We start from the raw sequence: 25,726 nt of genomic DNA on the forward strand, positions 1-25,726 counted from the left end.
GTCGTCGGTGGAGACTGCGGTGACTGTGGCGACGGGGTCGGCCATGGCCTCTGGGTGCGTGACGGTCAGGGTGGTTCTGGTGAAACTCAGATAGGGGGGAGGGATCCAGCACATCATCCCGGGCCACCCTGGATCTTTTCTCCGGCCCGTATCCCTCCGAGTCAATAAGATATTCCAGGCGGCCACCCCGTCGCCGAGAGTCCAAGATGTCCTGCACCCTGTAGACTAGGGGCTCCTCGATGATCTCGGGAGGAGGAGGTACTGCAGGCTCGTCGGGTTCTGTGACAGAGGGAGAGACAGGCTTGAGGAGTGAGACATGGAATGCTGGATGGATACAATACTGTGCAGGGAGTAAAGGGTAAAGGGACCGATATAACGGGGACTCAGCTTCCCGAGTGGAGAGCCAGACCTTATCTCCAGGACGATAGATGGGGGTGGCAGACCGACCGGCATCTGCATAGGTCTCGTGTCTCCGCACTGCCTGCTGGAGTTGGACTTGAGCTGAGTCCCAAACTCTCTCGCTCACTTGGAACCAGTGGTCGACAGCTGGAATGTCAGAGGGCTCTTCTGTCCAGGGAAACAGAGGGGGTTGGTAGCCGAGTATGCACTGGAAAGGGGTGAGGCCGGTGGTGGTTTGCTTGAGGGAATTTTGTGCAAACTCGGTCCACGGGAGGAAGCGGTTCCAGCTGTGCTGGTTGTCATGACAGTAAGCCCGGAGATATCTCACAATCTCCTGAATCTTCCGCTCAGTCTTGCCATTAGTTTGGGGGTGATACCCTGAGGAGAGACTGACGGTGATATCGAGGAGTTTGAAGAATTTGTCTCCAGACACGGGAGACAAACTGTGGCCCACGGTCGGAGACGACATCTTCCGGGATGCTGAAGGTGCGGAAGAGATCATGGAAGAGGGCCTCTGCTGTTTCGAGGGCTGTGGGTAAACCCCGGAGGGGAATTAACTTGCAGGCTTTGGAGAATCTGTCAACTGCATCGAGTATGCAGGTATAATCTTCTGACTTGGGGAGATCTGTGACGAAGTCGACTGCAATGTGGGACCAGAGGCGACGTGGAATGGCTAATGGGACTAAATATATCTGTTGAGGTGTTTGAGTACATAGCAATCATGCTCTATGTATCTGGAGGTTTTCTACAACTCCAGGGGGGTTTGATTTGCTGCTCTCCCTGCTATGTCCAGGCATGGCTGCATGGACGGGCGCGTGGAGTTTGCCCAGAACAGAACCATACCGCCAACATTAACTGTATGCTTTTATGTAATAAATATACTTTGACGAAAGTGGTCCTGACTGAACCCGTAAGGTATTAAAAACATTTACTTCCGATGCAAAATTGTGTAACTTAATACAACACTTGAATGGGTTTCATTTATTCAGTATTGTTGTAAATTTAACCCTAAATAGCTCTATATTTAAATTTAAATTTGAAATTAATTAAAAAGAATGTTTTATTTTTTTTACTGGAAAACAAAACAAGTACTGATGAGGATTAAGGACGGTTTTTTTCTTCTTCAGTGTAATAGTGGTAACATTTGAATATGATGTAATATCTGTTCAGTGGTTTTTCAATCAAATATTTTAAATCACAGAACTGCACTAAATGTGCACTTTTGTGATTCAAAACACTTGATTTTCTGAAAGGAATGATTCATCCCAGGTATGCGCTGTTACGAACCCACTTGACTTATAATCATTTAATTTATAAGCAATGTAATCACAATAGGTCTGAGCAATAGGACATGACTAGTTTCCATCCCAAAATCTCATATTTGAAGAGATTTTTATTTAACCCATTATTCCTGACTGACCTTGATGTCCCATCCTTCTCTCAAATCAGTCACACCTGATGTGCATAAACTGACATACTCATGAAAAGATAAGCAGTGATATAATGGCTCATCTATGATGATGGATGAGGAGATGATAACACCAGGACTCAAGAAGAGGTATCTTAAAGGGGTCATCGGATGCCCATTTTTTGATATGATTCTTCTGGGTCTTAATGAAAAGTCTATAACATACTTTGGTTAAAAAAATTCTCAATGGTTGTATTAAAAAACACCTTCTTTACCCTGTCAAAATCATCTCTGTTTTTATCAAGCCATTATAGTCCATGTTGCTTTAAATGCTAATGAGCTCGGCTGACACCGCCCCTCTCTTCCGTGAGGTGACAAGCAGTCTGTAAACTTCAGCCGCGAAACTGGCTAACTAGCACATTATGAGGAAAGGCGATTTGCAAAGATTCATAAAAACACTTATAGTCGCTTCTTATGTAGATGAAGCTGGATCATGAATGATTCGCACGAACATAGGTGCATTTAGGCAGATCGGGATCGGCGTATTCCCTTCAGAACGAAAGTAACGTTAATCCTCTGCGTCTTCAGCGGCTCAGATGTCGGGAGTTAATGACGACTGCTATGTTCATGATTACATCCAACAACTAAACACTTCAATCGCTTAATTAGAGACATTCTTGTCTTCCCCTGCACCAGAGTCGACACAATGGCGGACAGCTCTCAGCTCACTCAGGGTAGGTCTAAGATAAGGCAGCCTTGTCAATCAACTATCGTGGGAGTGGCCTGTGCAGAACTACATCATTCTGACAGGAATCTTAGGGCAGCCTGATTCCTGTCAGGTGATTTTAAAATAGGGATTTAAAAAAAAAAAAAACACTGGGTGGATTTTTATCATTATAGGATAGATGTGTACACACACTTCCAACACACATTTATGTACAAGCATCTTGTAAAGTGAATTTTGCATCTGATGACCCTGTTAAAGCTGGAGTATGTCAGTTAATGGCACCAAAATATCTATTCCACAGAAATGTAAACACAGTGTAAACACAATTTAAACATAGTCAGTTATGTCTTAAATAGTAAACAGACGGGAAAAAGTAAAAATCGGATGTGACAAAAATTAGCATTTTTTCTTACAATGTAAAGTGCAGTCTAAAAGAATTGCTGCTGTCTATGATGTAGCATTAATTAAAACATTTTGACAATTGCAAACTTGTTAGATGTTCGACTAAAGAAAATCATACTGAAGCGATATTTTACTGATAAAAGTACATTTTATTTACTGTACTGAATCAGTATTATTATTATTATTTTGAACAATCATGCAGTGAAGACTATGCCAATAATTTAAGTTTTTTTTTGTAATTTTGATTACTTTGTTTTGTTACTTTCTTTGTTTACTTGAAAAATGTTTATTGTCGAATGCTGCTGCTATGTATGTACTTTAGAAAAACAAGCACTGTTTACCTTATTAATGTCTTTGTTATATTGCTTGCATTTGTTTGTTTGGTCTTCATTTTATTACTGACTGTTTACTTGTCTTATACTAGTCTTAACTGTGTTTACTGGTACATATTTTTTAAGTTTAGGATTTTAATTTGACATTTGGTAACATTTAATCTTTAGACAGACAATTTTGGTATTATGACTAAAGACATGCTCACACTGACTTCACTCCAATTTTGTAGTTGCTCCTGAAATGTGCGGCTCATTTGCATAGAGTTAAACTTTTTGCTACTTTGTTGCATAACTGGACACACTTGCATCCTGTCTCCAGCGGTCACTGGACGTTTGCAGTTCTCTGCTGAATGTGAATGAGATCATGTCGTTTTGACGTTGCATGTCTCTGACAGCATGAATTATTAGCTATTCACCTAACCCATCCAATCAAAAATTCAAAATCAAAAATCTAATTTGATAATCCATTTCATGTCCATCCATTTCAGATGTATGTCACAACTGGGAAGTAAAGATCTGTTACTTCTTCCTCTTCATCACTAATAATTTAATGACACTGTTAAATGCAATCTGAATCTGAATTTTTTTATTTTTTATTAAGAGACTATCACGATTATCAATGTTGCTTATGTTTTCAGTGACACTAAAAACAGTCTAAAATTCACTGAGCAGGCTTGCGTTTAACAAGGCATAGTCTTACATAAAGATCTGTTTCTTGAGGGGACGCTCTTGAAATCAGGTCAAGCCCCACACCCATGTAGCCTCAGTTCAATCTCAGCACACTGTCTGCGCCAATGGCCATGGTACCTCTTCTAGGCCCTGCATTTGTTTATCAAATTGCATGATAAAAATCTCCCCACTGCTCCATTCTCTCAGACAACAAACAATTTGCATTGTAAATACCACTCCAGAGGAGAGGAGGGGAAGAGTAAGAGGGATTTTTTTTTCTGGCCATTCTCCAGAGGGCAAATATAAGAGAGACATACTTTCGTCTTGCATGGGCATATCAGTGTTGAGATCACATAATAGTCCCTAAGAAACGTTATCTTCCCAGACAACAGAGCGAGAAGAAGAAAGCAGAAGGTTAGGGGGGAAAAAAAGACAAAGAAATCTGTTTTTCATAGCTTAATTGTTGTTGTAGAGAATTTACAGAAAAATGACGGCTGTGTTACCTGGAATTCAATGCCATAGTTCTCCCTGCAGAAGTCTCGGAGTTTAGGATAGACATGTTCTTTCAGAGCATTTCTTTCTGCTTCTGTATCTGTGGCAGGAAACACAAACAAACATGAATATTGAGAATTTTATCTGTAAATATTCATAAATCTTCATTTGTAAATGTCTGTAAATCAGTTTATTCAGATTTTTATCAGGCTGCAATTACAAAAAAAGTATGATGTTGGTATATTTATTAATATATTGAATTTATTTGTATATTTTCTGGTTCATTTATGTGCTTTCATCATTTTTTAATTTTTATGTTTTTTATGTTTCTACTGGTTTGAGTAACACTTTAGTATAGGGACCAATTCTCACTAATAACTAGTCGCTTATTAGCATGCCTATTATTAACTTATTGGCTGCTTATTAGTATTATAAAGCACTTATTCTACATGACCTTATTCTACATCCCTAATCCTACCCAATACCCAAACTTAACAACTACCTTACTAATTACTAATAAGCAGAAAATTAGGAGTTTATTGAGGCTAATGTCATAGTTAATGGTTTGTTAATAGTGAGAATCAGACCTTAAAATAAAGTGTGACCTTGTTTTGTTTTGTTTTTATTTCAGTGTTCAGTCATTTAGTACTTCAACATAAACTTATATTTTAACTAGTTGCCGAAGATAACATTTCTATTTTTTTTAAGTTTTTTTATTTTACTTTTTTCATCCAATATTATTATCTATTATATTTATTAATACTAAGTAAGCACATATTAATGCTTTATCACATGACTTTATTCTACATCCCTAATCCTACCCACTACCTAAACTTAACAACTACCTTACTAACTATTAATAAGCAGCAAATTAGGAATTTATTGAGGGAAAAGTCGTAGTTAATAGTGAATAAGTGTTCCCTATTCTAAAGTGTTACCAATATTTTTAGTAAACAACAACAATACTGAATGATTACCATACTCATGCATCATGGTATTAATGTTGTATTTCATGGTACTTCAAAGAATACTGTTGTTCCTGTGATACATGTCCAAAAAAACAAAACAAAGTTTTGTCAAAGTGGGTTGAAGTTCTTTCCCTCTAAGATACTTTACATCATCTGCTTATAGGAGCAAATCACATACAAACACGTACAAACATCTCTCTTTCAGTCACTGTCTCTTGTTCTCTCTTCAACACTCCGTTCTTTCATACACTGCATTTTCTCAGGGGACAGCTGCCAGCAAGGCTTGAAAACTGAGATTCCCCAGCTTACACTGTAGTCACTACCGTTCTCTGCTGATAGTATATAGAGCAAAAACAAACACAGCGTCTGAGATCACACTGACAATCGTGGATTTGAAAACCTGGAAATAAACACGAAGTTGCATGATTTTAAAAATGTAAAATATAGCAATGATATAACATAAGAAATATTCAAGATAAATGAGAATATGAAAAGATGATCGTCATGTTTGACACTAACTGGTGCAGTTCATGCAGTTTGGTTGCTGCTGCCATTAAAGCAAAAACAATCTGAAATTCATGTAAATTATTCACTTATGAATTAATTTGGTTGCATAAAATGAGTTAAATTAAAATGCAAAAATAACAGCATATACTAGTGACCTCAGAATCTTGCACACAGCAGCAGTGTATACTGTTGAATATTCCAGGATGCCCTTTGTCACAGACAGTCAGGGCAATATGAAGCATGAGAGTTGACACATTGAGGATACTCATCTTTACTGTATTTACTACTGTACACAGCAGCTAGTAGCAAGACAAAAAACAAACACCATTAATGCCCTATTCACAAAACAATTGCAAACCTTTGATACAGTACCTAAAATATTCTCAAATATGAATATGAAAAGATTTGCTTTACTATCACAGCAGTCTAATTTCAAGGTGACGTTACGCAAAGGTGATGCTTAATCAAACATCTATCTTTGCATCTTTCTGCTAAGCTTTGTTTTACCTGGGAATGACAGTGAAAGGTAGCTGAACTTGTTTGCCATTTATACTCACATTTCAGCCCTACCGAAGCATGGTTTCCTCTTTTACTTGTCTGTATCAGTTTGCTATTGTGCAAACAGGCTCTCCACTGATAGTTGATATTGCGACAGAGAACAGGAAAATCTGACTGGAGAGCTCTCTGTGGAAGATGAGGGCAATCATGCACTCTGAACCCTCTAGATACAGGCAGCCAAGACAACGTGTCACAGCTCGCTACAGCATGTCTATCTGTGTCAACCTAGTTTAGATTTTTGGCGGGTTGAATAGCTCATGCGCTTTTCATGTTTTAAATCTTTTATAACTGTCCATTCTGATTTTTTTTTTGGGCTGTCCTATAAAGTTTTTTTCAGTAACTAATGCTGTGGTGAAACTCTCTAGAGTTTTTGTTTCCCACCCACTAGCTTTTGAACTGACTTTCCCTTCTCTTTTCATGTCTTCCTGTACTCTATTAACTATTTTTCTCACCCCAACAAAACAAACAAACAAAAAAAAGATTATCCAAGCAAGGCAAGTGCTTCTCTTGAAATCTGCATTAAATGAAAATTCACGTTGCGAAAATATTGTGAACAATTCACCTGTGCATATGTTTTATTTGTTAATGTTTTGACCTTATAATGTTTAATAAAAATATCATATCTGGACCTTCTGTTGGACCTTCCACCACCCACCCCTGCAAATGTGAATTTAAAATTTCACAGTACAGAAGGAAATATCTGCAGCTACTTCTACTTCATTGTGACTTTAAGATGCAGTCACATTAGAGAAAAAGTCAGTTTTATATCCATGGTTTTCCTATACCCTGAGATGCTTTACGCAAATTATGGTAGTGACTTCTGCTGTAAACAATCAGCCAAAGGTTCATCCTGTGAACGTAAGAATACGCATTTTTAAAGACTGAGTATAATGAGGTGACTACAGTATTTAGTCTACGTCTGTATTATGTAACATATGTTGCCTTAATCCAAAATGGTCCAACTTTATATTAAGTGGCCTTAACTGCTATAAATTAATAATTTGGTACAATGCACTTCTTGTGTACATACATGTTTTTACATTGTACTTATATTTAAAAACAAATGCCTCCAAAATTTCCTGCAAGGAGAAATATTTCATCCTCACGCAAAATTCACAATTTGCAAATTCACAAATGGTCCTATTGAAATAACTTTATTTTGCCCATGACCATTTGCCAAACAGCAGGAAATGGGATTGCACCTTTAGAACATTATAATTACTGCCCTTTTATGTTAACACAAAAAAATAATAATACTGGTGTCACGGTTTATGGGTTCACTGACTCATCTCGCTCTGTATGTGTGTGTGTGGGCATGTCTGTGATTACTGCTGACGGGCTGATCAGCGCCAACTGTTGCTGATCAGCTCTGCTATTTAAGACCTGTGCATTCTGTCCTGTGTTGTCAGATCGTTTGGTGTTCCCGCTGTGTTCCTGGTTGTGTTCGAGTTCCCTGTTCCTGTTCTTCATCTTCTTTGGATTCTGTTATGAGTAAATGGAGGATTATGTATGTTCCAGGAAGATACACAGCTGCCCATTTGCGCCCCTGCGCTGCCAAGAGTGACTGCAATTCTGCACATGCTTCATTTGACTTTTGCTATATGTCTTGCTTGGACTCTCACAAATAAATTGTTATATTTCACATTCGCTACTGAATCCTCTTTTGTGATCGTGACAGAACGATCTGACCACACAATGGACTCAGCGAACGCATCGGATCTATGGAAATTTTTGTCCTACAACAACGCATGCATGGATCGGCAGAAGGAACAGATGTTAGCGACTGGTCAAGCCGTGTAAGCCTTGATAGCGCAGGTGTCCGAGCTCACAACCCAATTCCAGCATCTAAGATCGCCCACTGCGCCACCTCCACTGCCAGTTCCTTCCACTTCAACGAACATCAGACAACATCATGAGCCGTGTCTACCCACACCAGAAGCTTATGGTGGTGAGCCCAATCTTTGTAGAGCATTTTTAACTAAATGCTCATCGTTCTTTTCTCCCATCCGATTGTGAACCCATGCAGGTGGGAAGAGCTTGACTTTCCCGGGAGGAGAGGGACCGTCGGAGAGCAAAGGGACTTTGCTTATATTGCTGTGATGCGGGTCACGTCTTGGCTGACTGTCCAGTAAAAGGCCAAGCCCGACAGTAGAGCTGAGGTTACTGTTGGGTGGATTGTCCCTGGAGAAATCCTCGTCCACAACTCTCCTCCCGGTAAGACTGCAATGGGCAGCCAGGGTCCACGACTGCCAGGCCCTGTTGGATTTTGGAGCGGAAGGTAATTTTATGGACATCAACTTGGCACAACACCTTCAAATTCCCATTGTTCCTCTCGTCCATAAAATCTCTGTCAATGAACTCAATGGACAGACTCTTCCTTGCATCACACACACTACTGGCCCTGTCACCCTCATCACTTCAGGAAACCACACTGAGAAAGTCTTCTACTCACAGAATCCCCACTGGCTCCGGTAGTTCTGGGCCATCCCTGCCTAGTTCGTCATAATCCTAGGGTGGATTGGGGCCATAGATCCATATCGTCATGGAGTGATCTTTGTTATGCTTCCTGTCTTATGTCTGCTTGTTCATCTGTGTCTTGTTCTTTGTTTCAGAATGAACCGGTGAACCTGTCTAACGTGCCCAAGGAGTACCTCGACCTGAAGGAAGTGATCAGTAAGTCCCGGGCTGGATGTCTTCCTCCGCATCGTCCCTATGACTGTGCTATAGATCTAGTATCAGGTACGTTTCCACCTAAGGGCAGGTTAGGCTTTATACTTTCTGCTCCAGAAAGGGAGGCCATGGAGAAGTATATTTTTGATTCCCTAGCAACCGGGCTCATTCGTCCACTGGGGCAGGATTTTTTTTTGTGGGGAAGAAGGATGGTTCCTTGCGACCTTGCATTGATTACCGAGGGTTGAACAACATCACGGTAAAGAATACTTACCCTTTGCCATTGATGTCTTCAGCTTTCGAGCAGTTGCAGGGAGCATCTGTCTTCACCAAATTAGATTTGCGCAACGCTTATCATTTGGTCTGCATAAGGGAGGGGGATGAGTGGAAAACCGCGTTTAATACCCCCAGGGGGCACTCTGAATATCTTGTTATGCCCTTCGGGCTGTCCAACTCCTCCACGGTTTTCCAAGCACTCATTAATGACGTGCTGAGAGACATGGCTGATCAGTTCATATATGTCTACCTGGATGACATATTGATATTTTCTTCCTCTCTCCAGGAACATGTTCAGCATGTCAGGCGAGTGCTTCAGAGGCTGCTCGAGAATGGGCTTTTTGTCAAGGCGGAGAAATGCGCGTTCCATGCACAGTCAGTCCCGTTTTTGGGTTACATCATCTCATCTGAGGGGATGCACATGGATCCCGACAAGGTTAAGGCTGTGGTGAATTGGCCAACCCCAGGTTCCTGTAAGGCCCTGCAAAGGTTTCTGGCGTTCGCCAATTTCTACAGGCGTTTTATTAGCAATTTCAGCCAACTAGCCACTCCTCTGATTGCCTTGACATCCACCAGAACGACATTCAGGTGGTCTGGTGCAGCTGAAGCTGCATTTACCAACCTCAAGAACCACTTTGTTTCAGCTCCCATTCTCATAGCCCCTGATCCCACACGTCAGTTTATGGTGGAGGTCGATCCGTCAGAGGTGGGGGTAGGCGCGGTTCTTTCCCAGTGCTCCTCCTCAGACGTCAAGATGCACCCTTGCGCATTTTTTTCTCATCGTTTGTCGTCCGCTGAACGCAATTACGACATTGGTAACAGAGAACTGCTGGCAGTCATGTTAGCCTTGGAAGAGTGGCGTCATTGGTTAGAGGGTTCGGGGATACCCTTTATTGTTTGGACCGATCATAAGAACAAGAAGAAGAAGAGTATATTAGATCCGCTAAACGTCTTAACTCCAGACAGGCTCGGTGGGCACTTTTTTTCGCCCGTTTTGACTTTTTCGTTTCCTATCGTCCGGGTTCCAAAAACATCAAACCCGATGCTTTATCTCATATTTTTGATCATTCCGAGCACCCGTCCACTCCCGAGTGTATTAAACCTGAGAGACTCGTTGTCTCTACACTCACATGGGAGGTCGAATCGAAGTTTCGCACAGCTTTAGAAGGGGTAACGGCTATGCCCGGGAGCCCACCGGGTCGGTTATTTGTGCCGGAGAGATTACGGTCTGATGCTATTCGGTGGGGTCACTGTTCCAATGTGGCTTGTCATCCAGGAGTGAATCGTACCAGCTTTCTTGTTAAACAGCGATTCTGGTGGCGGTTCCATGGCTCGTGACATCCGAGATTTTGTTTTGGCCTGCTCAGTTTGTACTTGTGGTAAGACTTCCAATCGACCCCCGCAAGGGTTACTTCAACCGCTGTCTGTCCCTTCGAGACCCTGGTCCCACATCGCGCTCAATTTTGTTACTGCCCTCCCAGGGCAATATGGACGTTCTCGAAGGCGGCCCATTTCATTCCCTTGCCCAAATTACCCTCTGCCAAGGAGACAGCGGTTACTGTTGTTGATCACGTCTTTTGAATTTATGGCCTCCCGATGGACGTGGTCTCCGACAGGGGACCCCAATTTGTTTCCAAATTTTGGAAGGAGTTCTGTCATTTTCTGGGGGCGAATGTCAGTCTGTCCTCTGGTTTTCATCCTCAGAGCAATGGCCAGACTGAGCGGGCCAACCAGGACCTTGAGAGAGTGTTGCGATGTTTGATGGCTCAGAATCCCGCCTCCTGGAGCCAGCAACTCTCATGGGTTGAGTACGCTCATAACCAGTTACCAGTGTCGTCCACGGGTCTCTTGCCTTTTGAGTGTAGTTTAGGTTACCAGCCACCTATTTTTCCTAGCCTGGAATCCGAAGTCGCGGTCCCCTCTGCCCACGCCTTCATCCAGAAGTGCCATCACACTTGGAGGAGAGCCCGTGAGACTTTCCTCCGGTTGGGAGCGCACACTAAGGCTCAGGCCAATTGCCACCGGTCGAAGCCTCCCGTCTATGTCATTGGTTAAAAAGTGTGGCTTTCTTCCAAGAATATTCCTCTCCGCTCCGTCTGTAATAAACTAGCCCCCAAATTCATTGGCCCATTTACTGTCATAGATTATAAATTAATGTTTTAATTTGCATGTCATGAGGCAATATTTGCATAATTTGTTGTGAATTGAATCAGACTTGATAAAGTGATTTTCCCTCATGTGTGTCTTTCTGCTTTTTGTCTAGACAGAGCTTCAGAATGGCACATCCAAAATCAACCAGCAGCACACTCACAAACTGGTTCTTAAAAGCATACAGTATGTATATACAGAGCCATATTTTAGAGCTGTATAGTATGTGTGTTCTGGTAGAAATAGATGCCACACCACATTACCATCAATGACATTTTAAGATAAAAGCTTTTTACAGTCACTTAGCATGTTCTAAACATGCTTTAATACTTTATGAATATCTGCGTCATTTCGAATCTCAAGCTGCAAGCATGCATCTCGCTCAATGTTCTGTGCAATCATGTCTATAATCTGGAATAAAGCCTTTGTGCAGTCGTATCCCATGGGGCTTTCACATGTGTCTCCAGCAGCACGGGCTCTGAACGGATGGTCGCATATAGATGAGCTCAGTATTGATACAGCTGTCTGATGCTGAGCACAAGACTCTTAGGGATTAGGTGAAGTTGCAAGATGGAGGACGATGGAACGAGAATTGCTCCCCATCAAAGGCTCCTGACCGTGTGTGCTTAACGACTGAATAAAATCCCATCTGTGACTAAAACACATTCCTGTTGGCAATCCATTAGCTCCATGGCATTAGTAAACTAATTACCAAATGCTCAAAGGCAAAAATATTATCTGAATATTCAAAGCACATAATTATCTATCATTATTATAAGCCATTTGAGGGTTTTTGAATGCAATGCTTATGAAGCAATGCTGCATTAAAGGTTGAAGTGTGTAAATCTTTTCTCTGTTAAAATTCTATGAAAATTTAATTGCAGAGATGATTATAAATAAGCCATTCATAGGATGATACTCCCGAAATGTGCTAATAACACATTGACAACTAGCCCAACACAATAATACTGACTCCACCAAGAAGGTCTATAATACCTGGAGAATGCTATCCATTAGCATTTCTCTTCATCTCAATGGCAATTGCTCAACTGCTGATCTCTGATCTTGTTCACATTTTTTTGAGCCAATCAACTGAGCTGTAAATGATTGTGAAGCCTGTGAAAATTAAGTAATGACAATGCTAATTGGCTGATGTCACTAAGAACCCTAAAATCACTCAGTAGTTCTTTAGCTAGCATCAGCACTGTTGTTCTGACGGCATATGATTGGTTATATTTGAGCATATGGCACTCACCCTGAACAAAGTTTACAAAGAATGACTGGTTTGTCCACGTTTTTTTTTTCATCGCTTTTGTTGTAATGTACTGGGTAGCCAGAATGCTTCCAATGACACAAACATACATTAGCCAAACTCTGTCTGTTTTACATGTTGTTATTTTTTTAATAGGGGTGCTCCGATCAGAATTTTTGAGGCCAATCACAGGAAGCAGTATCACCGATACCGATCTTTTTGAAGCCTTCTTTTTATCATGTAGAATTATTTATAGTGATACTCCAATCAGGATTTTGAAACATTTTTTCAGGGACTAATTTTATTTTTGAAAATGGGGGGAATTTTCCTCTTAGGCGTCTCTTGTGAAGGGGAATTTTTTAATTTGAGGGGTGGAGGGGGCATTTTCTTAGACATATTTCAAATATATATAATTATCTCACCAAAATGTTTGATCATGTTTGTTTTTACAATTGTGCAATTGTTGCACAATAGCTTACAACACAGCACAAGCCTGCTTTAGTGAACTGTATGTGAGGCGGCCTTTTACACCAGGTTCAAACATCCTCTGTTTGCAGTGTGTATGCAGTCCATGTGTAAGTGATGCAGAAGCAGCGTGGACTCGTTGTGCTTTCACACAGAAGTAATAATAAATAAGTAACTTCTAGATTTATATATTAAGTTGCTCAAGCAAGTGGCAAAACATTTAAACTACTTTTCCAATGTTATCACAAAACATTCTAAATTAATATTTAGCACTGACAGAAACAGTAAGCTCTACTGCCTTTTCTTTTGCATTTAAATCTCTATTTCAAGGAATCCTGTGGTTCATAAAGAACTTTGTTTTCCTACCTCCACGAGTGCCATTTATTAAAGTGCCTTGTTTATCTAAAAGTGCTCTTTTCCTATAAACCTAGCCAAAAAGCCATAGCCTGTGTTTATTGTGAAACACAGTAGATTTTATTTATATGGATTTATGGTGTAATTAGATTTTCGTGTCAATCCATGTTCATATTTACCGCAAACAACGCGCTGTTACTTTAATTCAGCATGTGCAGAGCAGCAAAAATAGACTCGGTGTGGAAACTATTCCAGACGCACCGCCAGGCCACAACCGTGTACAGTGTAAAAGCTCAAATCCATTAACAAATCCATTAACATGAGCACGGAATGCCAAACCTCTCACGGCAGGTGCATCATCAGCTTTAGATCGGTTTATGAAATCAACCTTTCTAGAGACCGCTGAACAGTTGAGAGCGTTCGGTAGCCAATCAATTGGAGCACCTCTAATTTTTAACAAACCATTACAGATGCCTTGTCGTATTTAAGTTGAACCAAGGAACTGTGGTTGGAGAAAGGTATGGTTCCATTTTTTACCAATAAATTTACACCCCTAATACAGATACTGATTGGATTTCCAGATTGTGTCTGTGGGTAAAGTACAATAGTAAAAGTGTGTCTAATTTTTGCTCTTCTCATGACTAAGCAACACGATGCTAGTAGTGTATCTACAGAGGCAGCAACCAATGCCTGTAGTCATTAAGTCCAGTAATTTTGGGTTTCTTTGGGATGGGGATGATGGTGGAGCGTTTGAAGCATGAGGGGACTTCACACAGCTCCAGTGAGCTGTTGAAGATCTGTGTGAAGTTGGGCGCCGGCTGGTCAGCACAGGATTTCAGACAGGCTGGTGACACACCCTCTGGGCCTGGTGATTTCCTTCTTTTCTTTCTGAAGACCTGGCACACATCTTGTTCGCTGATTTGAATTGTAGGTGTGGGGGAGAGGACGGTTGCTGGAGGTGTTAATGGTTGTGTGGAGAGGTGTTCAGGGCGCGTGTTGTTTTAGATTAGATTAGTCCTGTTAGGAATGCACATATCCTCACAGAAACTGATATAAGATGTTACAGTCTCCGTGAGCTCGTCCAGATCGATGGCAGCAGCTTCAAAAACAGACCAATCAGTGAGAGAGAAACAGGTTTGTAAATCCCACTCCGTTTCATTAGTCCATCTTTTAACAATCTTAATACAGGCTTTGCAGATTTAAGTTTCTGCCTGTAGGTCGGAATAAGATGAATCAAACAGTGATCAGAGAGTCCTAAAGCTGCCCGTGGGCCAGAGTGATATGCCTCCTTTATCGTTGTGTAACAGTGATCCAATATATATATACTGTCTCTGGTGGGACATGTGATGTGCTGTCTGAATTTTGGCAGTTCACGGGAGAGATTTGCTTTATTAAAGTCCCAGAGAATTATTAAAACTGAGTCCGGGTGTTGTTGCAAACTCTCTGTGATCATATCATCGAATTTCTGTAAAGCTGTGCTCACGTGCGCTTGCGGTGGAATGTAGACACTCACGAGAATGAACGAGCAGAACTCCCACGGCGAATAGAACGGCTTGCAGTTAATGAAGAACCTTTAGAAAAATCCTTGTTTGTCCGGGAGAGCAGAACGAGTTTGTCCGTTTTGTTGGGTAGAGAGCGGAGATTCGCCAGATGGATGCTAGGCAACGCTGTTCGAAATCCATGCTGTCGAAGCTTCACAAGCGCATCGGCTCGCTTCCCCTGCCTGCGCCTCCTGTATCGTTTGACCAGAGCTACGTCTCTGATGTCCAGCAAAACGTCCGAAAAATCTAAATCCAGTAAAAGACTGTGGTATGTTCTGCCGAATGTTCAGCAGGTCATCCCTGGTAAAACTGATCGTATTTGAAAAACAAAAAACAGGAAAAACAAACAAAAACAGTACAAACACTGGAGAGCAACGCACAATAGCTGCCATCAGCGGCACCATCTTAGTTACCCATGCAGGATTAGGGATCAAAACAGTTTGAAGACATCTGGGCATCAAGGTTATGAGTTTCTGGAGTTTTGGTATTGGAATTTGGTCCAATTCTTGCCTGATATAGGTTTCCAGCTGCTGAAGAGTTTGTGGTCGTCTTTGACATTTTTTTCGTTTAATGATGCGCCAAATGTTTTCTATAGGTGAAAGATCTGGACTGCAGGAAGGCCAATTCAGCCTCCAGACTCTTCTACTATGAAGCCATGCTGTTGTATTAGCTGCAGTATTTGGTTTTGCATTGTCCTGCTGAAATACATAAGGCCTTCCCTTAGACGTCGTCTGGAGGGAAGCATATGTTGCTCTAAATCCTTTATATAACTTTCAGCATTCATAGTGCCTTCCAAGACATGCAAGCTGCCATTATTGTATGCACTTATGCACCCCCATACCATCAGAGATGTTGGCTTTTGAACTGAACGCTGCTAACACGCTGGAAGGTCTCCCTCCTCTTTATCCCGGAGGACACGGTGTCCGTGATTTCCAACAAGACTGTCAAATTTGGACTCGTCTGACCATAGACCACTTTTCCTCTTTGAAACAGTCCATTTTAAATGAGCCTTTGCTCACAGGACACGATGGCGCTTCTGGACCATGTTCACATATGGCTTCCTTTTTGCATGATAGAGATTTAGTTGGCATCTGCAGATGACACAGTGGATTGTGTTTACCGACAGTAGTTTCTGGAAGTATTCCCGCGCCCATTTAATAATGTCAATGACAGAATCATGCTGATGAGTGATGCAGTGTCGTCTGAGGGCCTGAAGACCATGGGCATCCAACAAAGTTTTTCGTCCTTGTCACTTACGCACAGAGATTTCTCCAGTTTATCGGAATCTTTTGATGATGTTATGCTCTTTAGATGATGAGATTTGCAAAGTGTTTGCAATTTGACTATGAGGAACATTGTTTTTAAAGTATTCCACAATCTTTTTATGCACTCTGTCACAGATTGGAGAGACTCTGCCTCTCTAAGACGTCCCTTTTATAATCATGTAACAGACCTGATGTCAATTAATTTAATTAGTTGCTAGATGTTCTCCCAGCTGAATCTTTTCAAAATTTTTGTTGTCTCCGTGCCAACTTTTTTGAGACCTGTAGCAGGCATCAAATTTGAAATGAGCTCATTTAGTGGATAAAAGTGTCAAATTTCTCAGTATAAACATTTGTTATGTTCTCTATGTTCTATTGTGAATAAAATATTTGTTCATGTGATTTGAAAGTCTTTTAGTTTTCACTTTATTCAAATTTAAAAAAACGTCCCAACATTTCCGGAATTCGGGTTGTATTCCTTTCCACACAAAGTATGATTTGCAGGTCCACAGCTTCAATTAATGAAGCCTAATTTTTGCATAATTAGGCTACTCGAGGAATTATCATGAATTCAAAACAATTGTAACATGCTGTGAGATTTGACAAATTATACTTTTGAACGTGTCGTCACATATGCAACTTCATATGCATGAGTTTTCTAATTCAGTAGGTTTGCTTGGTAGCTTCTGTGATACGGCGTTGCACTTGAGTGATGAAGATCCCCAGTACGAACCCCATGAAACTACAGTTCAACAAAACAGCTCAAATCCACTTAAGGAAGTTAAAATAGCACTGCTGCATCAGCAAATATGTTTTTATATAACTTTTGCATTTGTCAACACTACTGGGTAGGTTTAAGGTTGGGTTTGGTGTAGGGAATATTTCCAACTTGATAGTGCATTAACTTTTAGTGACACTCATCGGATATTTGAGTTATGAACCACCGCAAAATGTACCAGAAGCAACATAATACAAACACAGCAATATGTGCCTATATCAACGCAACAAATACATGCCATGGTCACATATTGAACCCGCGTTCTAGCACCACTCACTGGACGTTTCACTTTGAAACTGCTGCGAAACGTGCAGTAAGGTACTTAATAATGGGGATGCAGATATGTATTTAGAGGCACATATTTCGAATGAGTCTGGGTTGAAAATTTGAGTGGTTACCATACAATCATATCAAGTAACATTTTTTAGAATAATGCCATAAAAATGTCTTTCATGAACAAAAAAATTAGTATCAAGGCTTGATTTAGCCCAGCATTTAAAACACAGTAAATGCACTATAATAAATCATGTTGGCTAACTCCACACATGCTGTTACAACACAGCGACATTAAATTAAAGGTCCTTAAAGCAGAATAAAACTCTTGCACATAAAACTCTAGTCGCCCTTGGTTACCCTACAGAGAGACAAAAAAAAAAAACATTATCACATTAATTTCCTCAAACCTCAATCTCAACCCCAGCAACTGCTGTCCTAACTGCCCCTAGTAGACCCCCTAAATCATAGAGCTGACTTCTACAATAGATCTAACACAAACTGAAATCATTCCTTTCAAGTCAAGGCATGCATAAGAGTGAGACTTGTAAGACTGTCGGACAACAAAGAGTTGTTATGAGTCCGTGTCTGCAAGGCCAACTCCCTTTTTGTCACTCTGCGACGTATACATTGCTCCCTCTAGTGCTTAAGGGCGAAGAGCATTGCACCAAAGCCCAGCTGGCTCGTTCGGCCACTGAAAGTATCATTAATTCTCTACCTTGACATCACCACTGAGTTGTGCATCTACAGGTCCAGTACATCAGATTCCACACTCCACCTCACACTCTCTCAGCACAGAGCATCACCTCTGCCTCTCACTAAAGCATCTTCAAGCAGCTGACTTTTCAGGGCTGACTGCGAACAAAATCCCTGTAGTATCTTTCTATTGCAGTAGAAAAGTGGCGTCGGACTCTCTTTACAGTATTCCAGCATGAACTGCATGAATTCATTGATGGTTGAATGTGATTATGCACAATAGTGTTTGAGTGTGGGAATTTCATCCTATAGAGAAATAAATAGAAAGTTATTGAATTTAAAGATGAAGTGTGTGATTTATATACCGCTAGCTTCACCAAATGAAACTGCCAAAAATAATGACCATTTAAAAAAAAAAGTTTTCCAAACACTTGCTCTGTCTACCACTGGTCGAACAAATAGACAGTCCCGCCTCAAACTCACACATTGGTTGAGCCAATGTTGCTTTGCCGGTTGGTCAGGACAAAATGAAGAATGTTTTGACAGCAATTTTCAGATATAAATGGTTTATTTAGAGCTGTCTCTTCATATTTAATTGAGATATGAAAAAGTATTTAACATGACACATTTTACCTTATAATTTAAAATAATTCTAAAAATATTTTTAAATAAATTGGTCTGGTAAGACTATTTTAAGATCCAATTCTCGCTATTAACAAACCATTAACTGTGACATTTGCCTCAATAAACTACTAATTTGCAGATTATTAATAGTTAGTAAGGTAGTTGTTAAATTTAGGTATTGGGTAGGATTAGGGATTTAGAATATGGAATGCAGAATATGTGCTTTCTAATTACTAATAAACATCCAATATGTTATTAATATGCATGCTAATAAGCAACTAGTTTAAATGAGAATTGGTCCTTATACTAAAGTGTTACCATTGGTCACACTTTTTATTATGGATTTACTGTGTAACTACACTTTTTTCCCAAAAAATTCCCACATTTACTGCAAATGAGTTTGAGGTATGGTTTGGTTTTGGGGTAAGGGTTGGGTTTAGTTAAAGATGAAGTTAACAGCGTAACTACAAATGTTCATTAAATGCAAGTGCTTTAAATGTAATTACAATGAACCAACATATATATACATAATAATTATCTTGTATAAAAATTGGTAAGTATATAGTAGTTAAGGCCACCTAATATAAAGTGTGACCAGTAATTTTTAAATATTGTTTTATATAATATTATATACTATAATTATTAACAATAAACAATGGCCTGTTTTTATTCTCATTCTTATTTTTATTTAGAAATAATGCATAAATGTGCAATAGGAAAGAATGCAGCTACAGGTGGACTATGACAATGGGACCTATGTTATATCCGCAATTTAGAGGAGTCTTTATCATTAATCCTCCAGCCTGAAAGGTCATAATTTTAAGACGTCCTTGCGCCAATCTAATTTATTCACCAATATCGTCCCTCCTTTCACTTCCTTCTCAATTCTCTGCACTCTTTTCTCCATTTCTCTTTCTCCCTCCTAACCCATTTTTACTTTCCCTAGGCTTGTTTACTCCTAGATTAGACTGCTAGTACTATTTTAAGGTCTCCCTGCAGCCCATATTTAAATCTATGACTGCATACATGCCGTCTAGTTCCCCTGGCACTCATTAAATCTAAGGTCAGTTCCAAAAACCTCTGGATTTAAGCCTTAAGATATAAAAATGAGCAATCGATGGTGGGAATGATGACCTCTCAACGATTTCTCAGGATAGGAGCAAGAAATTCCCACTCTGTTCACCACTTTCCCACAGCCACAAGCAAGTTGAACACTGAGAGCTCCCTTATTTTAATTTTAGAGACTGTATAACTGTAGAGTAGCACAATAATTTGTGTCATGGTTGCTTGGCCTGTGTTTTTGTGGAACGTTGAAGCCCGTGTTCAGTGCTGAGACAGACGGCTCCACTAACTGCTGTCACTGCTGCTCTTGTCAAAGCACACGGGACAGCGGTCCTGCAGACATTAGCAACGGCCATATCTCTGAGGATGGCAGCGTGTGTTATGAAACCACATGATGTGGAACTGTCACTGCCATCTGAATTCATTACTGTAAAATCTGGTTCATTAACACATTTAATGATAAAGCATGTCTTGCACATCGCTCGTGCATTAACAGGTGTCAATCTAGTTGACAGAACACTGTGTTTGTTCACAGCACATAGTATGGATCTTGGGTTTAGGTGATTCCAGAGTTCACATACACACACGCTCACGTATCTATCATGAGTAAAAGTTGGATTTTTTGAGGCACCTTCAAAAGGGTGCAGTGAAGAACCCCAAATATACAGCATATTCTAGTAATATGCATGTTAATAAGCAACTAGTTAAGAGACATTCAAATAAAGTGTTACCATACTCTCTCTCTCTCTCTCTATATATATATATATATATTCATTTACAGGGTGGAAAGAAAGCTAGTGCATGCTCTTACCATCAGGGTTGGCACAGACGAAGACCCGGACACTCCTGCCCGTGGGAACATGGAACGGTGGGAGCGCAAGGACGTTGCCACTGATGGCTGCTCTGCGCAGAGCAGATTCTCGGGGACAGGGCTGCCTGCTGCCCACTCCGGACGGGCACATGGGTGGCGATTTCCAACGTGGCTACAAACAGAATTTAACATGTTTAGCAACTTTACAATATCAAAATAGGAAAATAGTGTGTCAATAATGTAAAATGACAAGATTAAATGCTCAATTTTCAGTTAAAGGCATTTCATTATTGAATTCAGTGATGTCATCGTCCTGCTCAGTTCAGTTTCCTGTACAAATGACTCTTACGAGTCGGTTCCTTTTAGTGAATCGAATAAATAAATTAAGCGTGACTCCCGAAACACTGACTCTTATGAGCCACTTCAGAGTATTTCACTCACACAGTCAAATGTTTGGAATTAACAAATATATTCATTAATAGGTGTGACTCAAAAGTTATTGTTTATACAGCAGTTATCATTTATATTGTTTTATATTCTATTAGTTGTAACCATAGTAACAGTGACTACATTTTGAATAGTATACTAGATTTGAAGGATGAACCCACAATTGGATTTGTTTATTAATTGCTGAGTAGGAATCTTGTAAGATTTTCTAGAGTTTCATCGTTATTATTAAATAATCACTGTATATGATTTTCAAGCATACTATTCATACTATACTAAATAGTAGTATGCTACTGCAAATTAAGGCAGTGAATATTCAAGATGGCACGTCCACAACAATCAAAAGGCTTACTTACACAACGCTATTTAATAAACAGGTAAATACCCATAAATTGTACTGCATGAAGTGACATACTAATTGTCCAGGGGTGCATTTCCCAAAAGCATTGTTAGCTAACTATGGTCGTTGGTTCCATTGAACTCTATTGGTAATGAAGGAACTTGCAACCATAGTTGCTTTTGGGAATCGTACCCCATTATGGTTCCATTTACACAGCACACGTTAACCTAAAAGTAGATCCTGAAAATTAAAAGGTGGCAACTCGGTTTTAAAATGAGATTTGTCACTGTGGTTAATCTTGGAATAGTTTAAGTGAAACTGTACTGAGCACTCCCTTAAGAATTTACCATTTTATTCTGGAGTTGTGTGAATGTTGACAAAAACACAGTGTGGTCAGTGTAGTCTGATTCCCGAACAAATAATATGATCCAGCTATTTTAGTTAATCAAAATTGTAGCAGCTATAATTTCCCCCTTTTTTTTTTTACTTGATTGTTTTATTGCATCTTGTGTCTTCTTTGCAGTGTTCCTCACATGAGAGCTGCATTTTTAGAATGCTGTCAAGGTAAAATAAATCCACCCAAATATAATAAAGGCACATGAGATTTACCATATGGCAACATGTTTTTAAAAATATAAGACACAATATAATGTTTGTCAGTGGTATTGTATAAATATGAATGAATGAATGAATGAAATGCTAACATATTTGCTTTTTTCAGTAATTTACTTATACTGTAAGTATAATGTAGTGTTTGGTTAAAGTAATCAAAGGTCTGTGCACACGTTCTTTTTAATAATTATATTACCTTTGATTTATTATCAAAATGACACATACTGATGAGGGCGAATGCAATTACATTTCTTTCCCCCTCAAAACGGCATTTTTCTTTTATGAGTTACTAGTGGAACCGTCAAAGAACCCGAATCGTTAAAAGAAACCAGAATCGCAACCACAATCGATTCTCATCTCTAGTTGTAAATGACTTATTGCTTGAGGAATGCCTGGAATTATTATAATGCAAGATCTGCGCGCAATAAGGATTTCCTTGAAAAGAAAACACACTAGATCATGTCTACTTTCTCATTATACCATTTTTCAGTAATAATGGTGTAAAGATAAAACGCGTAAATTTAACCGGTCACGAATTGCATCCCCGCACAAACGGACCGATCAATAATTTTCTGTCTCGGCAAACAGCGAATCTTAATTGAAGTGAGTTGAAGATCGCTTGTCTTAGTCGCGTTGCATTCTTTAATATCACACCTGCCCAAATGCTAAACACATCCGAAGACGACAAAGTTGCGCGTTCATCGTACAGTTAAGCCAATTCCAAACAAAATAAACTCAGCTGCGCTTCAACACACAACGAATGCAGGCAGCATGCTTGCACAGTAACACACTTGGAGTGCTTACGTTCATCCTCTTCATCCTGGAGCCGTATCACACAATATCCGAGCAGATATCCACGGAAATCAGCGGAGACGGCAATACAAACGCCCATTAAATATCTTTGACCAAAAATCAGTCCCGGGGGACCGGGAGAGTGACGGTCGCTGGCCAAACCCCGGCGGTCCGCATCCTCCTCGTGCCGTGTCTTATAAAGCTCCGCTCACAGCGTTTTCTGTCCGCAGTGCTTGAGGAAAACACAAGTGAGGTGACAGAGATGAGAGTGAGAGTGGAGGTATATTCCTCTCATCGCCAGCTGTCTCTTAATGCGCAGCGGCGAGCAGGAGTACGAGAGGAGGAGGAGGAGCGCTCTGAATTCATTATCAATAAATGCTTCTCTTTCGCAGCGCGCTGGAAGTTTAAGTGAATTGAATTAAACGTAATTGATTGGACTGCATTGCTGCTCGCACTCGGGGAAATGCTCAAACCTCGCCTATTTTCTTCGCAAAGATAGACCAAAAATGCTATAGCTTCGGCTTTTTTCAAGACACAAAGTGCTCAGAAATAACACATACTACACGACTCTTATAAAACAAATGCGTTCTTGGAGCTTATTGACCATAAGCTCCAAGAACGAGCCCTATTGAGAAAACAGCTTAAAACAGACTGCAGTATCCTTTTTTTTTCTTTTTCTTTATTTTTTGCTCGTCTTCCAGCCTGATCAAAATTGGTCAGCTGGCTGATTTTTGAAGGGTTCCGGTGAGGCTTGAAGGCCAGCTTAACCCAGCTAAGACAGGCAATTTTGGCAGATTTCTTCAGCAAGGTGGTCTGATGCGCTTTGCATATGGACACATTTCAAATAGCCTATCACACAGAGGAGAGATTTATCATAAGGTTAACATACAAGCCTCCTGCTGACTGCATGTAAAACAAGTGCAAATTCCTTACCTCTTGACATTAAAAAAATAAAATAAGGTACATAACTGAAAGTCATGTGTGCCCACTCAGCATTTGCAGGTCAAATGAAACTAAAATACACACAATAAGTTTCTTCTGCAATCTGCAAAAAGTCACAATCCTGTTATGGCTTCAAAATCAAACCTAAAAAAGAACAAGTGTGTTCCACCAAACACATGGTTATTTAATCAAACATGAGATTAGTTCAGATATATTGTTAGTTCAAATGAGTAACTTACTGTTCTCGACTGTAGCTGTGCTATTTCCCCTCTGGGTCCTGTTGGCACTGTGCTCTAATATAAAGGGCCAGACCCTCTGCGTGAGGCACACATGAACACTGCAAAATCAGAGGTGCTGAATCAACCAGCAGTGGCTTAACCTTTCTTTCCTTCCCTCTTCCGGTAAAGCTGTAATCCCTCCAAGTCGGAAGGAACTACCCTCTTCTGATTCCAGATCTGTTTTGCACCTACTCTCGTTGAGCTGTAGGCCATGATTGGCTGGTTACTGCTGATCACGGAGCAGTGTGAAAGACCCTAATCTCTCCTATACTGAGCAGTGTGAAGCTAATGTGGTGGGGTTTTGTTTTAACAGTCCCAGCATGCCATAGGCAATTAGGGAAAGTGAAAAGTGTTGACATGCACACACATTTTTTATATGGATAATACTTGAATGATCGGGAAAAAAGGCTGAAAACACTGCTTTGAGGTTTTACAGCAACAGTACAGTTTTGAGCACAAGCATACACACAAACAGCCTTCATTCTGACCATATAATCTACATCTGCAATAATGGGGATGTATCATTATGCATCATTACAGAAGCAGCCATGCAAAGGGAACAGCTCTATAGGGACAATGTGGTCCTTACGACTTATGCTTATCTAATCAGGCTCAATGCTTTTTTGTTTTTGATAATGCCACACTACTGAATTAAGCTTTTGAGAGTGTGAGAGCATCCTGAAAATATGTGCTACCAAAACGTATTTGTTTGTTTGCAGGAATGCAAATGCCTTGCAAATGGAGATATAAATTGTAAATAAAATACAACCTGAAAATGAAAACTAAAAGAATTTCAAATCACATGAGCCAATATTTTACTGACAACAGAACATAGATAACATAACAAATGTTTAAACTGATAAATTTTACAATTTTATGCACAAAATGAGCTCATTTCAAATTTGATGCCTGCTACAGGTCTCAAAATAGTTGTTTACCATGGTGTAGCATCGAGGTTATGAGTTTCTGGAGTTTTGGTGTTGGAATTTGGTCACATTCTTGCCTGATATAGGTTTACATGCTGAAAAGTTCATGGTCGTCTTTGACGTATTTTTCGTGTAATGATGCACCAAATGTTCTCTATAGGTGAAAGATCTGGACTGCAGGCAGGCCAAATCAGCACCTGGACTCTTCTACTACGAAACCATGCTTTTGTAATAACTGCAGTATGTGGTTTTGCATTGTCCTGCTGAAACACAAGGCCTCCCTTGAAATACCTTTCAGCATTCATAGCGCCTTCCAAAACAAGCAAGCTGCCAATACCGTATGCACTTATGCACCCCATACCATCAGAGATGCTGGCTTTTGAACTGAACACTGATGACAAGCTGGAAGGTCTCTCTCCTTTTTAGCTCGGAGGAAGCAGCATCTGTGATTTCCAACAAGAATGTCAAATTTGGACTCGTCTGACTATAGAACACTTTTCCGCTTTGAAACAGTCCATTCTAAACCCAGTCCATTGAGCCTTGGCCCACAGGACAGTGCAGGACGGTGCTTCTGGACCATGTTCACATATGGCTTCCTTTTTGCATGATAGAGCTTTAATTGGCATCCGCAGATGACACGGAGGATTGTGTTTACCGACAGTGGTAGTATTGGAAGTATTCCTAGGCCCATTTAGTAATGTCAGTGACAGAATCA

The 25,726-nt window shown here is 40.3% G+C and overlaps 1 protein-coding gene across 1 annotated transcript in view; it reads right to left on the reverse strand.

The window, feature by feature from the left end:
- LOC306850151 (NACHT and WD repeat domain-containing protein 2-like) overlaps window positions 1-22,892 on the reverse strand; it is a gene marked incomplete at both ends in the record, with an annotated part of 63,762 nt that extends 40,870 nt beyond the window's left edge. Inside the window, 3 exons of the mRNA XM_079385613.1 lie at window positions 4,441-4,529; window positions 20,675-20,846; window positions 22,878-22,892. Of these exons, the coding sequence (XP_079241739.1) occupies window positions 4,441-4,529; window positions 20,675-20,846; window positions 22,878-22,892 (276 nt within the window). The remainder of the gene's footprint in view (window positions 1-4,440; window positions 4,530-20,674; window positions 20,847-22,877) is intronic.
- Between the last annotated feature and the right edge of the window lie 2,834 nt (window positions 22,893-25,726).

This window comes from Barbus barbus (genome assembly GCF_936440315.1).
Source record: "Barbus barbus genome assembly, chromosome: 1".
Taxonomy (NCBI): Eukaryota; Metazoa; Chordata; class Actinopteri; order Cypriniformes; family Cyprinidae; genus Barbus; species Barbus barbus.